The sequence below is a fragment of the Pimephales promelas genome, chromosome 21 (genome assembly GCF_988280905.1).
Source record: "Pimephales promelas chromosome 21, fPimPro1.hap1.1, whole genome shotgun sequence".
NCBI lineage: Eukaryota > Metazoa > Chordata > Actinopteri > Cypriniformes > Leuciscidae > Pimephales > Pimephales promelas.
The window spans coordinates 27,925,651-27,940,351 of NC_142789.1; the positions used below are offsets into that span (position 1 = coordinate 27,925,651).

At 36.3% G+C, this 14,701-nt stretch overlaps 1 protein-coding gene across 5 annotated transcripts in view; it reads left to right on the plus strand.

Annotated features, from left to right (window-relative positions):
- Positions 1 to 14,701, plus strand: part of per3 (period circadian clock 3) — a 29,163-nt gene that overhangs the window by 4,974 nt on the left and 9,488 nt on the right. For 2 of the 5 annotated variants that reach the window (XM_039674236.2, XM_039674237.2), the window contains exons 4-17: positions 1,184 to 1,341; positions 4,271 to 4,389; positions 6,416 to 6,617; positions 6,991 to 7,042; positions 7,922 to 8,061; positions 8,189 to 8,267; positions 8,874 to 8,980; positions 9,963 to 10,119; positions 10,205 to 10,313; positions 11,791 to 11,919; positions 11,999 to 12,107; positions 12,358 to 12,499; positions 13,482 to 13,618; positions 13,693 to 13,878. In XM_039674236.2, coding sequence (XP_039530170.2) covers positions 1,184 to 1,341; positions 4,271 to 4,389; positions 6,416 to 6,617; positions 6,991 to 7,042; positions 7,922 to 8,061; positions 8,189 to 8,267; positions 8,874 to 8,980; positions 9,963 to 10,119; positions 10,205 to 10,313; positions 11,791 to 11,919; positions 11,999 to 12,107; positions 12,358 to 12,499; positions 13,482 to 13,618; positions 13,693 to 13,878 — 1,826 coding nt within the window. The remainder of the gene's footprint in view (positions 1 to 1,183; positions 1,342 to 4,270; positions 4,390 to 6,415; positions 6,618 to 6,990; positions 7,043 to 7,921; positions 8,062 to 8,188; positions 8,268 to 8,873; positions 8,981 to 9,962; positions 10,120 to 10,204; positions 10,314 to 11,790; positions 11,920 to 11,998; positions 12,108 to 12,357; positions 12,500 to 13,481; positions 13,619 to 13,692; positions 13,879 to 14,701) is intronic. The other 3 variants (XM_039674238.2, XM_089125287.1, XM_039674239.2) reach the window with 2 other exon arrangements.

The following is a 14,701-nucleotide window of genomic DNA, read 5'->3' on the forward strand; positions in this document are numbered from 1 at the left end:
ATGATTATCACTTTTTATCATGATTACAATCGATCAACATTAGAGCCAGACCGATAATATCGGCCGATATTAGGCATTTTCAAAACTATCGGTATCGGCAGTTATAATGGCCGATAAATTAACATTTCAAAAATAAAAATAAAACGGACGAAACACGCTTGAACCATGTCATGAGTGTTGGAGTTGTGTAGTTTGTCCACCAGAGGGCGCTCTACACCATTCCTGTTGGCAACACTCGTTGAGTTGGTCACGATACATACATTGCTTGAATAACATTAACAATTAAAAGATCATCCCCATCAGTTCTCTTAACTCAAATAAGCATGACAGAATTTGTGACTATCATGTCCAGTTTTGCCGCTGTTAAATAAGCCGAGAGCGGAATTAGCTAGTAATAGTTGCGTTACGTTGTTACAGTGTAGTTGACTGACTGTCCTTTTAACTTTTGACAATGTGACTGAAGTATTTCTTTAATAGCACGTGACAGTTATAGCAATTGGCCTTTTATATTGAAAATGTATGTTTTATAATTTGCAGTATGACATAATCCATTGCTAAATTATGGCTCATCATAGACTAGCTAACCATAAAGCTAGCTAATGCCACTATCATCAGTCTGTTCTGTTGAGACAATAAAAGAAACAAGTTTCTTTTGAAAATGCATATTATTATTTTAGTTAAAACTCATAAAGAACTACAAATAACTAATGTTAGGGAAATCTGTTAATGTTTTGTTGCGCGTTTCTGAAAAAAAATAAAAATATCGGCCGATATATCGGATTTTAAAACCAAAAAATATTTGTATCGGTATCGGCCTTCAAAATCCTTTATCGGTCGGGCTATAATCAACATTTTATCTCAAAATTATAACTTGTTAATAAGATAAGATAAGCTGTACTTTATTGTCCCCAAAGGGAAATTTGTTTTGGACTCTGTTTTTGTCCCTTCCACAGTTTTTACAAAGAATACAAAATACAAAAAAAACACATCCTCTCAAAAACATGTTCTCATATACATTAGATGCGTACGTATATAGTAGGCACATTAACACCTTTCATCGGCAGGTTTATGTATTTTTATCTCATGATTTTTTTTCTTATGTGGTGGAAATGTACTTCTATATTGCAATAACCATTTGCACTTGTCCAAAAAGACCTGAAATGAAACGTGTGTGTGTGTGCAGTGAGCAGACGGAGCACGGGCGAGGGCAGACACACAGAGAGATGATGCAGACGGTGCAGGAGATGAAGAAGCGTCTGCCGTCTGAGAAGAGGATGCGCAGTAAAGCCAGCACTGTGGAGGCACTGCACTACGCGCTGAACTGTGTCAAACAAGTGCAAGGTAGACTCACTTTTGTTTTGGTGTGTGACTCCAAGCATAAAGCCACTAGAGCGACTGCTGTTACTGTATAACACACCATCAGATTATCCGATTATGCAACGGTCCGTCAGGAAGGCCTTCAGGACTTTCCCCTGTGCTGTGTTTTACAGTATAAAGCCTGTGTTGAGATGATGTGGATGGTTTCTACGTGAGCTCATCGTGTGCGTCATGTGGTTAAGTAATGCTGAAACTCAACACGCTAGAATGCAGCTGCCATACAAGTAGCAACCGAATCAAAACATACGCTGTGGTTCAGTGAGGGCAAGCACGATGATTTCATTTAGTTAATAAGGCAGCTTTGATTGAAGCGCAGCAGATGATCTGATGACACTGTTGCTTATCCAGTCACCAAAGCACAGGAAACACATTTTCAACTGAATCATTCGTGCTCTCTTTTGTTGTAAGTTGCTTCCTAATGTCAGCTGATAATATGTGTGGTTGTGCAAACCCCTAATTTTCTGATATGCATGAAGGATGTCTTTATCCTGTTATCGCTTGCAAAACGGCACTCCTGAATGTTACTTGTGCAAGGAAATCTTTCTGCCACAACACCTCTAAGTGATTGTGTCACGGATTAGGCGGCTGTAGTCAAGCACACGGCTTTAATCCGATACTTAAACAAGAAAATAGAGCCCGACCGATAAAGGATTTTGAAGGCCGATACCGATACATATATTTTGGGGTTTTAAAATCCGATATTCCGATATATCGGGCGATATTTTTTTTTTTATTATTATTAAATATTGTTGGATTTCACTAACTTTTCTGCACAAGATACGATACTTTTTCTCTATGTCTAAATGTTCACTCCTCGCAAATATAACTTACATTTTACAATGCAGGGACTGTGACTAGAGATATGCTAGTTATAAATACAGTAATCATTACTTTATTTAGGCAGAAAAAGTTCATTGTTGTTTCCAAGCTTATTAATGTTAACGTTAGCGGTCTTCCACTGATGATAGTGGCATTAGCTTGCTTTGTGGTTAGCTAGTCTATTATTAGCAATAGATAACATCATACTGCAAATTGTAAAACATACATTTTCAATATAACAGGCCAAGGAGAGATGATTAAAGCGTGTTTCGTCCGTTTTTATTTTATTTTTTAAATATTCATTCATCGGCCATTATAACTGCCGATACCGATATTATGGAAAATTCCTAATATCGGCCGGCCGATATATCGGTCTGGCTCTACAAGGAAACGTACGACCACATATCGCAGAGAACTGACATAATGCAAGACAAGGAGCAGACTGAAACTGAAACACACCACTAGAGGAACTAGAGAGACTGAAACTCAAATCAAAATGAAACTCTGGTGACAATCAGATGGGGGAAACTGAGGATGACAGAACCAATAAATAAAAACAAACATATATATACAAATAAAACATGACAGATTTGTGCTACTGTATAAAACACGCATTTTATCTCATTAATACAGTGTGAAGAAACACTGAAGTAACATCCATGGTTACCTGAAGTAACATCTAAAGTCACTGGGCTTTAAACCAGTTTGAATATGCATGCACTTCCTGGTTTGAAGGACTTACAAAACGACTTAAAGGGCACCTATTATGCCCCTTTTTACAAGATGTAATATTGGTCTCGGGTGTCCCCAGAATGTATTTGTGAAGCTTCAGCTCAAAATACCCCATAGTTTATTTATTATAACCATTTGAAAATGTCATTTTGGGGACTGCTTAAAAATGAGCTGTTTTGGGTGTATACCACCTTAAATGCAAATGAGCTGCATATCCCCGCCCTGCCTTTGGATGAGGGCGTAACTTGATACCATGGCAGTCTGTGCTGAGAGAGGAAGGCTGCAAACAGCACACAATAAATTAATAAGAGTAATTCTAAACAGGTCTCATTTAGGTAAGGCACAATTTGCTGAGCTTAACTGGCTTCCTATTGAGTCACGTGTTATTATGTCACAACTGACCATGACTCATAAAATATTGTATGGTAAAGTTCCAAATTATTTGTTGGGTCTTGTTACTAAGGTGAACGACACACACACTGTTTACACTCGTGGCAGTATATCAGACCTCTGTCCTTATGCATTCAAGACAATGTTAGGAAAAAAAACATTTGCCTATATAGTGGAACATGTTAGACCGGCAAATTGAAGTAATCTTAAGCATTAATTCTTTTAAAACGAGGACCAAAGATTGGTTGTTAGAGAGGGTAGCGAAATAGAACAAGGAGACAGTTACATCTATAATTTGTATGTTATTGTAGTATGTTGTCATTGTTATCACACTACATGTAATTGTCTTGACGTTATGTGGAAGAGGACCACAATGGAAATAAGCCCTGGACTTTATTGTGTTTTAATCCTCGATTATATTTTAATGCCTTTTGTTTTTATGTTTTAAGGCTTTCTTGATATAATTACATTAAAAAAAAACCTGTACACAAAATATACTGCACTTGATGTTTCCACAAATTTCCAGAAAGCATGCTATATTTATAAATGTATTGCATATTTGGATAGTCACCAAAGTTTTTGCAAAATTTGTTTTGTTTAGTTGCGATTTTGTCATAAATGAATGGCAAGTTTGCATAGTTGTGCAAGGGTAATATAGAGTTTATGTAGTAATATATTTTTGTGCAAACGATAGTTTAAGGGATTAAATCATCGTGCATTTTGTTTTATTAATTAAAGCTTGCATAGATTTGTGCTGATTTCTGTTTGAAATCACTTGAAATGAATGTCTATCATCAGTCTATGATGTAATGTGATGTGAAATTTCCCAGTTGTACTTGTACTATACAGTGTGTGGTGGTGTTGTAATCTCTCTTGTGGCGTCCTGCTCCGCTGTGATTAACTTAACTGTGACGCTCAGCTCATTTGACATTCCCTCTGCCGCCCCCTGCAGCAAACAGAGAGTACTACAACTTACTGATGAACAGGGGTCTGGAGGAGAGACGGGACGCTACTGTGTGCACACTGGAGGAGCTGGAGAGAATCACGTCAGAACACACACTGAAAAACACGGTACGTCCTCTCAAACATTTAGTGGCATTGAAAAAGAAGTTGTGATTATAGTTTCTTCCCCATTGTTACATATCTGAGTGAAACAGCTTCCTGAACAAGTCCATGGGGAATTGATTGGATGGTTATGGTTTGCTATTGGTGGATCTGATGTGAGCAACAGGTTGCTTCGTCCTCGTCATCAGAGAAGAGATGCTGCTGTAAGAGGGAGGGGAAGTTATTTTGATTCAAGATTACAAGGACTCATGATTTTTTATAAATAAATCATTTATAATCATACTGCAATATATTATAAAAAACTATATGGACTATTTTGATTTCATGGTGACTCTAAGGCTACAGGCAAAAACATAATTTTTCAACACACAGCTCAGTTTTGAGATTTTGCGCTATTTGGCTGTTCATAACATGTTGTTTCAGATTAGTGGAGAGAAAACATCCTAAATGCACTTTATTTGCATCTGTAAATTTCATTTACAGCATATATATATATATATATATAGGTTAAGGCCGTTTCTCAAAATAATTTTGTCAAGAGTCAGAAATCTCCACTTCCACGGCTTTACATACACCAGATTTTACTGTTTTTGATTTTACAGTGGGTTTGTTAATTTATCGTTTGCCTGATTTTAAACTTTTTTTTTCTAAAAACATGGTGAAATGTATTGTTTTCTGGCTGTTGAGAGTATTTTCTGATTTAAAAAAAAACATTCTTAATGCACTTTATTTACATCTGTAAATGTCATTTACAGTGTATATATATACAGTGTATATATATATATATATATATATATATATATATACAGTGATGTGAATAAGTTTTGGCCCCCATGCTAAAGTTGCCTAAAAAGAGGAATAAAAAATCATCTTTTGGATATTGATCTTAATGCCTTAATTAGAAAAATGAGGGAAAACTCCAACCTTTAAGGACACAAATTTTCTTTGTGAATGAATAATGTATCATAAATAAATAAATGTTTTTCCTTAAAATACAGGGTGCATAAGTCAGGACACCTCTATGTTAAATTCCCATAGAGTCAGGCAGATTTTTATTTTTAAAAGCCAGTTATTTCATGGATCCAGGATAATATGCATCCTGATAAAGTTCCCTTGGCCTTTGGAATTAAAATATCGCCACATCATCACACACCATTCACCATGCCTTGAGATTGCCTGATTTTAAACTTTTTTTTTTCTATAAACATGGTGAAATGTATTGTTTTCTGGCTGTTAACAGTATTTTCTGATTTTATGCATCCTTAATGCACTTTATTTGCCATTTACAGTATATATATATATATATATATATATATATATATATATATATGTGTTAAGGCAGATTTTTCGAAATAATTTTGTCAGGAGTCAGAAATCTCCACTTCCGCGGCTTTACATACACCAGATTTTACTGTTTTATTCCTGATTTTATGCATCCTTAATGCACTTTATTTGCCATTTACAGTATATATATATATATATATATATATATATATATATGTGTTAAGGCAGATTTTTCGAAATAATTTTGTCAGGAGTCAGAAATCTCCACTTCCGCGGCTTTACATACACCAGATTTTACTGTTTTATTCCTATCTATATTTTGAAGGATTTTACAGAGGGTTTGTTCATTTATCGTTTGCCTGATTTTTATACTTTAAAAACATGGCTGTTGACAGTATTTACTGATTTATGGAGTGATCAACAGATATGTTTATAATCCTTTGTGTGAAACCTTTGACTAAAATTTCAGTCAACAAAATGAATAATTTTTTAACCCGTTTTCATCCAATGTTCAGATTTCAGTTCTGGGCGTTTATGCAAATGAGTGCATATTTGATTAGATAATTCATAATTTGCATATTTAAACGTAACATTTTAGAAATGTTTGCACTTCTTCATGTAATCACTCAACTGGTGAAGTATGGATTGGTGGAGTCTGTTGTTGTTTTACTCTATTCCCCGTGGGCCGTCCGTCTTGCTTTAATGAGCGTGTTCCCTGAGTTCACGAACCGTTCTCTGGTGTCCTCAGGACATGTTTGTGGTGGTCTTCTCTCTGGCCTCGGGGAAGGTGGTTTACGCGTCTGAACAGGCGTCCAGCGTGCTTCACTGCAAGAGGAAGTTTCTGGAATCTGCCAAGTTCGTGGACCTACTGTACCATCAGGACGTCAACGTGTTTTACTCGCACACGGCGCAGCCGCGGCTACCACACTGGAATGTGGGAACGGACAACGGCGAGTCTCCTCATGATGTCACACTTCCAATTTAAAGGGATAGTTCGCTCAAAAATCATTTACACACCCTCAAGTTGTTCCAAACCTGTATGAGTTTCTTTCTTCAGCTGAACACAAAAGAAGATATTTTGAAGAACAAATGATGACTCCCATACATTAGAAGTCAATTGGACTCATCAACTGTTCTTTAAATATCTTCTTTTGTGTTCAGCTGATGAAAGAAACTCATACGGGTTTGGAACAATTTGAGGGTGAGTAAAGAAATTAATTTTTGGGTCAAGTATCCGTTTAAAGCTGGTTGTTTTAATCATGCGAACAACAGATTTGATGAATTCAGCTCATAATAATATGATTGTGTTTGTGCTCTCCAAAGCAGCGGCTCTGTTTGAATGTGCCCAGGTCAAGTCCTTCTTCTGTCGATTCAGGTCAGTCCTCCACCTTATCAGAGGAGTTATTTATGACTTTATCCCTGCTTCCTGATGACTTTTTAATTGTCTCATTTAGTTAGACGATACAGATTGCTTCAAAGCAAGAAAATAACAGTATTAAAGGAGTAGTTCATTTAAAAAAAAACTTTTGCTAAAAAATTTACCCATGTCATCCAAGATGTCCATGTCGTTGTTTCTTCAGTCGAAAAGAAATGAAGGTTTTTGATGAAAACATTCCAGCATTTTCTCCATAATGGACTTCAATGGGGTCCAAACAGTTCAAGGTCCAAATGAGAGTTTCAGTGCAGCTTCAAAGGGCTTTAAACGACACCAGACGATGAATAAGGGTCTTATCTAGCGAAACGATCGCTCATTTCAAAAATAAATAAAAAGTTTAAGTTTTATAAGCACAAATGCTCGCCTTGCTCTGTTCTGTGATGCATGTTCGTGACTCTCCTGTTCAAACTCGTTTATCAAAATGAACGAATTTTTTTTCCGAGTCATTTGGTTCATTCAACGAATGAAATGACCCGAAAAAAGATTTGTTCGTTTTGATAAACGAGTTTGAACAGGAGAGTCACGAACGTGCATCGCAGAACAGAGCAAGGCGAGCATTTGTGCTTATAAAACTTTATTTATTTTATAAATGACCGATCGTTTCGTTTCAAGTCCACTGTTGATTCAGTTCAATAACATTCTCAACGTTGCAGAGTTTATTAAATATGAAATGAATTCAATTCAGCTATAAAGCAGCTCTACAGAAGACAATAGTTCATCCAGTTCTGATCCAGTGTTGTCAGTGCAGTCAAATTGGTAATATTACTGAATATTAAGTGTGTATTACATGTGTGTGTGTGTGTGTGTGTGTGCCATCAGAGGAGGGAAAGACAGAGATGGAGAAATGCGTTATTGTCCTTTCCGGATCACTCCGTACCTGCTGAAGGTTCAGGGATTGAGTGGAGAAGAAGAGCCGTGCTGCCTGTCCCTCGCTGAACGCATCATCTCAGGATATGAGGGTACGAGCCTTTGACCTTTCACCTCAGCCCATTCTGAAACCGTTGTACACTACTACATGACCTCATTATGTTGCCAGTAAAGTTCTGGACTCATAATCTTTATCTGGGTTTGCTTGTTTGTCTCCAGCCCCTCGCATCCCCATGGACAAGCGCATATTCAGCACGACTCATTCTCCAGGCTGTGTCTTTTTAGAAGTGGACGACCGGTCAGTGATTTGGACCTTTAATCAGAATACCATAGCAGCTTTAGTGTATGATTATGTGTTCAAATAATAATTATAATTTCATATATTCATATAATAATTCTGTGTAATGTTATTATTTAAAATATGTTGCACATAGTAAAGGTGAACAGATTTGTATTATTGATTGAAAAAAATATGCTATTTAAGACAGTAAAGCTGGGCAACTTATTAATAGTAGTTATGTATAGTTTTCTTTGTTGTAATGGGCTTTTTCTTGGCAGATGCCTTAAGTAATAATAATTTAGGCTCTAATCAGTATTTTTATCCATGTATTTGATTGATTAAGTTTCCATCTTACATGGCTGTTTACCAATTGAGTCAGCAGCTTCGCATCAAGCATATTTTGCAGTGATGGTTTGTTAACTCTTATATAACAGCATGACTGTGAAGTAACTCCAGCTTTGTTGACCACATTAGTTCAATATCTTGCTACTCTGTGCTGGAATCAATAGTTTTTTTTTGTACAAATAATGAAGGCTTGGACTGTTTTCAAACATAAGACTTAATCGGTCTCATGTTCATTTCAACAAGGTCTTCAAATAAATAAATGTGTTTCTGTGTCTGCAGTGCGGTGCCTTTGCTCGGTTACCTCCCCCAGGACCTGATCGGTTCCTCTGTTCTGACCGTCCTACATCCAGACGACCGCCAGCTCATGCTGGCCATGCATCGCAAAAGTACGTCCATTATGACTTTTTTACATTTTAAAGGCTTTATCAGTCTTATGTCGCGCCTTATACGATACAGATTGTTTCAAAGCAGGAAAAGGATGCATTCGGCTGTTATTGAGCTGAAGTCAGTTCACTGTTGATTCAGTCTGTTGTAATGTAGTTCATTTCATCTAGAAAGCAGTTCTGCAAGAAGTTATGTTATGTTCTTATACAACAGTGTCAAAGTGTAGTCAGATCAATGATATTGTTGAATATTAAGTTTCCTCAACTAAGCAAGCCAGAGTCGACAGTGGCAAGGAACCCAAACTCCATCAGGTGAACGAATGAAACCTTGGGAGAAACCAGGCTCACTTCTCCTCTGGCCAATGAACGAACACGGTGTCATTGTGATTCAGGTTGCATCACAAATCAGAATTCAGATCAGAATCAGTAGCATTCAAGTATTCATCCAGTTCCTTTTGCTTGAAGATCGATTCATCCCGCTGGTTTGGAGTCGAGGCTGGTCTTAGGGTCTGTGTGGAGGACCGGTCTGGTTCTTGTGGTCTCTGCTGAGGATCGTATCGACGAGGCCTTCACAGGGGATTGTCTAGTAGACACAGGGCTGCGTTTCTAGGTGTGATCTGGATATGGACCGGATCCGGCTGACTACGGTAACCTCGGGATGAGGACGAGACCGACAGACTAATATTAGTGTAGATGCCATGCTTCTTATAGGAAGTGCTCCCGGTTCCGGTTGACCTGATTTATGCCGCCTAACAATCATTTAACTGATTTGAATAATAGAAATTGGTAATGTAAATTTTTTTTTAAAAAAGCCTGCAGTTGATTTTGATATTGTGGGTTTATCAACTGGCCAGAATTTTGAGATCGCAATAGACTTAAAGGACTATAGAGGACTAAAAGAGTCTGAGGAGATGAACCATTTAGTGCTTTAGCAAGATTTGAATCATGTAAATGATCTTAATCCAAATTGTCATGATCCCCTCAGTTCTGAAGTACGCAGGCCAGCCGCCATTTGAACACTCGCCCATCCGGTTCCGGTGTCAGAACGGGGACTACGTGACCCTGGACTCCAGCTGGTCCAGCTTCATCAACCCTTGGAGCCGGAAGGTGGCCTTCATCATCGGCAGGCACAAAGTTCGCACGTAAGCGCCGGCTCATGAACGTGTCGGTTGTTTCTTTAACCAAACATTCACATTCGCACATTCACCATCACTTGTTTACGTGTAGTGGACCTCTGAATGAAGATGTTTTTGCTGCACGGAGTAATGCCGAGCAGCCAATCATGTGTGAGGACGTGAAAGAGCTGCAAGCCATGATCCACAAGCTCTTCCAGCAGGTGAGAGATCACGAAATCCACGAGAGACACAGACAGACAACCTTTTTACAGCCTGAAATGCTCCATTTATTTGATCAGAAGTACAATAAATATTCATATAATATGTTTTCTATTTTAATGCAGCTTTGCATCATTACACATTGCATTTCCGATTATCAATGTTGAAAACGGTTTCATATTTTTGTGGAAACCGTGATCTTTGATAAATGGAAAGTTCAAAAGAACAGCATATATTTGAATCATACATCTTTTCTAATAATATAAATGTCTTGTTACTTTTGATCAATGTAGCCCTCAAACTGTATTCACTTTATAGCCCTTAATCCTGTAATTGTGGACAAAAGTGGGCACAGAGGACTCCTAATTTTTATTTTTTATAAATGTTATATCACTGTCTTTGATAAAGTTTTGTCTATCCATTTATTGTGTTTGTTTTATTTTGGGGGGAATTTTTGAATTTATTTACTTCAAAAAGTATCATATTTTCTATGTAAATTATGCTTTTATTTATTTTATTTTTTTAGCTATATTAAAATATCATTCCAATAAGTTCTTAGAGCTAAAACCTAAAGATGAAGTGACTTTGCTGTCACCTGATGTCTTATTTTGGCTTATTATAGAATGCTGTAAATTACAGTTTTTCCCATTCATTTCTATGGGTGCCCATTTTTTACCAAAATACAAGATTAAGGAGTTTTTTTTTTACCCACTTAACATTGTAGAATTGAGTCAAAACAAAAATGAGTGTGTTCAGGAGGCAAACTTAGGAAAAGTAGCCAAGTCTTGTACCGCTCGGATCAAGGGAAGTATTTTTTAAAATTAAATCAAAACTATTTTCCCCACATTTGTCCAGAATACGGTTTTAGGGTTAATGCATCTACTAAATAAATAGTTAATTAAACTTTTGAACATTTCTGAATAGCTGTGCATGGATCGCTTTTTATGAGGAACAAACCCAAATAACATGAAAACTGTTCAAATAAACTCAGTTAAATCAGTTATGGGAAAGCATTCAAAAAATAGTGCTCTTTCATTAGAGCAAAATGACTGCAAAAGCAATCTAAACTATAATAATAGTCATAAGCAATTGCCCACAATTGGATCTTGATTAGATAATACATAAATAGTCTCTGATAATATCTGTGCATGCCTACTTGACTTCATATCAGGGTTATTATTGTTAACTAAATCTATTAAAAACATTTTTGATAATTGAAATAAAGCTGAAATAAAATATAAGTATTAGATGGAAATCAAACTAAAATGTTAGAAATGTAAAATAGCGTTTATTTATTTTTATATCAGCTTTAGTTTATTTAAAAATATCAAAAAGTAATAAAACGACAAATGCACGAAAAAAATGACTTCAAATTAAAATGAGAACTCACAAAATAAAAGTACTTTATATGTGGCATGACTAGTTGTAAAGCACATTTGAGCTGCTGGTTTTTTTTAATCACATGTGTCTTTCTCTCAGCCTGTTCATAATAAAGGATCGAGTGGCTATGGCAGTCTGGGTAGTAACGGCTCTCACGAGCACTACATCAGTGTGGCGTCGTCCAGCGACAGTAACGGAAACCTCTGGGAGGACTCGCACAGAGAACCAGTACGTCTGAAAGTGCATGAAATATTGACCAATCAGGGTTGGTTTGGCAGGACCTCACAGTGGTGATTTTGTCTTGTAGATGACATTGCAGCAGTTTTGTACAGATGTCAATAAAGTGAAAAACTGGGGCCGGCAGGCGCACCACGACTCCCGGAGGAAGCTCACACCTTTAGGACCAACCACTGCAGGTCTGGACTCTTTATTTCTTTTCTACATTGGTCCTCAATCATCTCTGTTTTTTGAGCATAAATAGATGCACTTTATGGATGTAAACCAAGATATACCATATGCAGCTACTTGATTAGAAAACATATGGTGAATTAATAGATTTAATTTCATTTTAAGTCTGATTTAGAATCACAAGATATAAACCCAATACCCACAATGCTCAGTCCCGGTGTAGAGGTATTTGAACTGTATTTGATTTGTTCCCATCAGTGGCAGACGCACGCCTTCATCCTAACTGCAGTCAGGGTTTGGGAATTAGAAATCTGCATCTGAAGCAGTCTTTACAAGAAGCCCGGAAACATCCACACGTTCCATCATATCAGCAGATCAACTGTGTGGACAGCATCATCAGGTGAGGCTATGACCAAAACTTATACATAAAATAGTTATAAAATAACTGAGGTTTTTTTTGTTTGTTTTTTCCTGAAAATGTTAAGCACAGCGAAATTACAAATATTAGTTTCTAATTTGTTTTTGTTTTTCTAAATTGTTAATTTAATTTAATCATTTAAATATGCTATCCATAATGTTGCATAATAGATTAGAGTTTTTTTTTTTTTAAATCTAATAGATTAAAAAATAGCTATTAAAAATACTATTATAAAATTAGATTATAAAAATAGATAAACATTAGATTATAAAAATAGCTACTAAATAAAAATACTATATTTTGTATAGTAATTTTTTCTGAAAATGAAAAACAAAAAAATAATTTTAAATAAAAAGTGGTAATATCTATTAATGAATAATCTAAACAATTAAATATTTGTTTCTATAATTCATATAAGGTAGTTTAAATATGCAATCATACTTTTTTATTATAAAAATAGCTAAAAATTAGATTATAAAAATAGCTACTAAATAAAAATACTATATTTTGTATAGTAATTTTTTCTGAAAATGAAAAACAAAAAAATAATTTTAAATAAAAAGTGGTAATATCTATTAATGAATAATCTCAACAAATTAATATTTGTTTCTATAATTTATATAAGGTAGTTTAAATATGCAATCATACTTTTTTATTATAAAAATAGATAAAAATTAGATTATAAAAATAGCTACTAAATAAAAATACTATATTTTGTATAGTAATTTTTTCTGAAAATGAAAAACAAAAAAATAATTTAAAATAAAAAGTGGTAATATCTATTAATGAATAATCTAAACAAATTAAATATTTGTTTCTATAATTCATATAAGGTAGTTTAAATATGCAATCATACTTTTTTAATATATATATTATACATATACATGTGTGTGTGTGTATATATATATATATAACGAAAAAAAAATGTTGACATAAATGTTAATTTGTGTTTTTCCTTCTCTAGATATCTAGAGAGCTGTGCAACATCTGCTGTGAAACGAAAGAGCGAGTCTTTGTCCATATTTACTTCTTCCTCTTCTTCTGTGTCTGAGGAAGATAAACCTGAAGCGGCCGCACATGAAGAAACCATGAACACAGACGGTACGAGTCCATTCCAACCCTTTCTGTATTTGTCCTAAAGCCCTGCACAGTTTCTTACGGTGTGTGTCCTGCAGAAGCTGCTCTCGAGGGCGCTGGTGTTCTGGACAGTCAGGTGTCTGCGGGATCAGTCACGACGGCGGCTGTGGTGGGAGCGCCGCTCACTGACCTCACCATCTCTACAGAAGCCATGAGCGTTGTGTCCGTCACCAGTCAGTGCAGCTACAGCAGCACCATAGTGCACGTCCCGCAGCCCGAGTCGGGTGGGTTAACACTGAAAACACATACAATGACACAAAAAGTGTTACGTTTTTAGGCAGATGACATGGTCCAGTGCTGTGTTCGAGATCGCCACCTATACCCTCATTCACTATTCCCTAAATTTAGTCCACTAAAGGAGTGAATGAAAACGAGTGAGTGAATTGGGAGACAGTAGATTTATCTTGAACTCTCATGGAAATCAGCATGATCGTGATTAAACAATCTAATAATCTGTGTTATATAGACCTTATGTAGCCCCGCCCCTTTTCAGTCCTGCGCTCGTCGTCTTTTGACTTCCGGTCTGTATTTTGACAGCGATCTTGCATAGGTATGAATGAACTGCTCGAAAAAAATTTCCCGGTCGACATTTGCTTTAGAATGCTTATGATAAACATTACAATGCTCAGGATAACTTTTGTTAACTCTACAATAAGTAAATCCACGTCACCAGCTAATTACTCCTCGACAGCGATGCCATAGAAATATACAGAACCGGAAGTTCAAAGACAATATTCTAAAGATGACGGCGCCCAGTGGTTTGGAAAATGGATGGACGATTCAGCTGTGGGCGCCATCTTCTGGTCAGACGTGGGAATTTATTTGAAGAGTGTCTCTCACAGTGCATTATGGGTATTCTCTAGCCGTTGAGCATACATCAGTTGTACACTCGTTATTGCGGTGTATTGAATAAGTAACGGTAACGTCCACTATGGTTTCTGACACCACTACAAATGGCTGTCCCCTCAATTAGTGTCCTATTTAAGGGTATAGGGGGAGATTTCGGATGTGGCCCATAAATATTTTAGGAGCACCTTTGAACTCTGT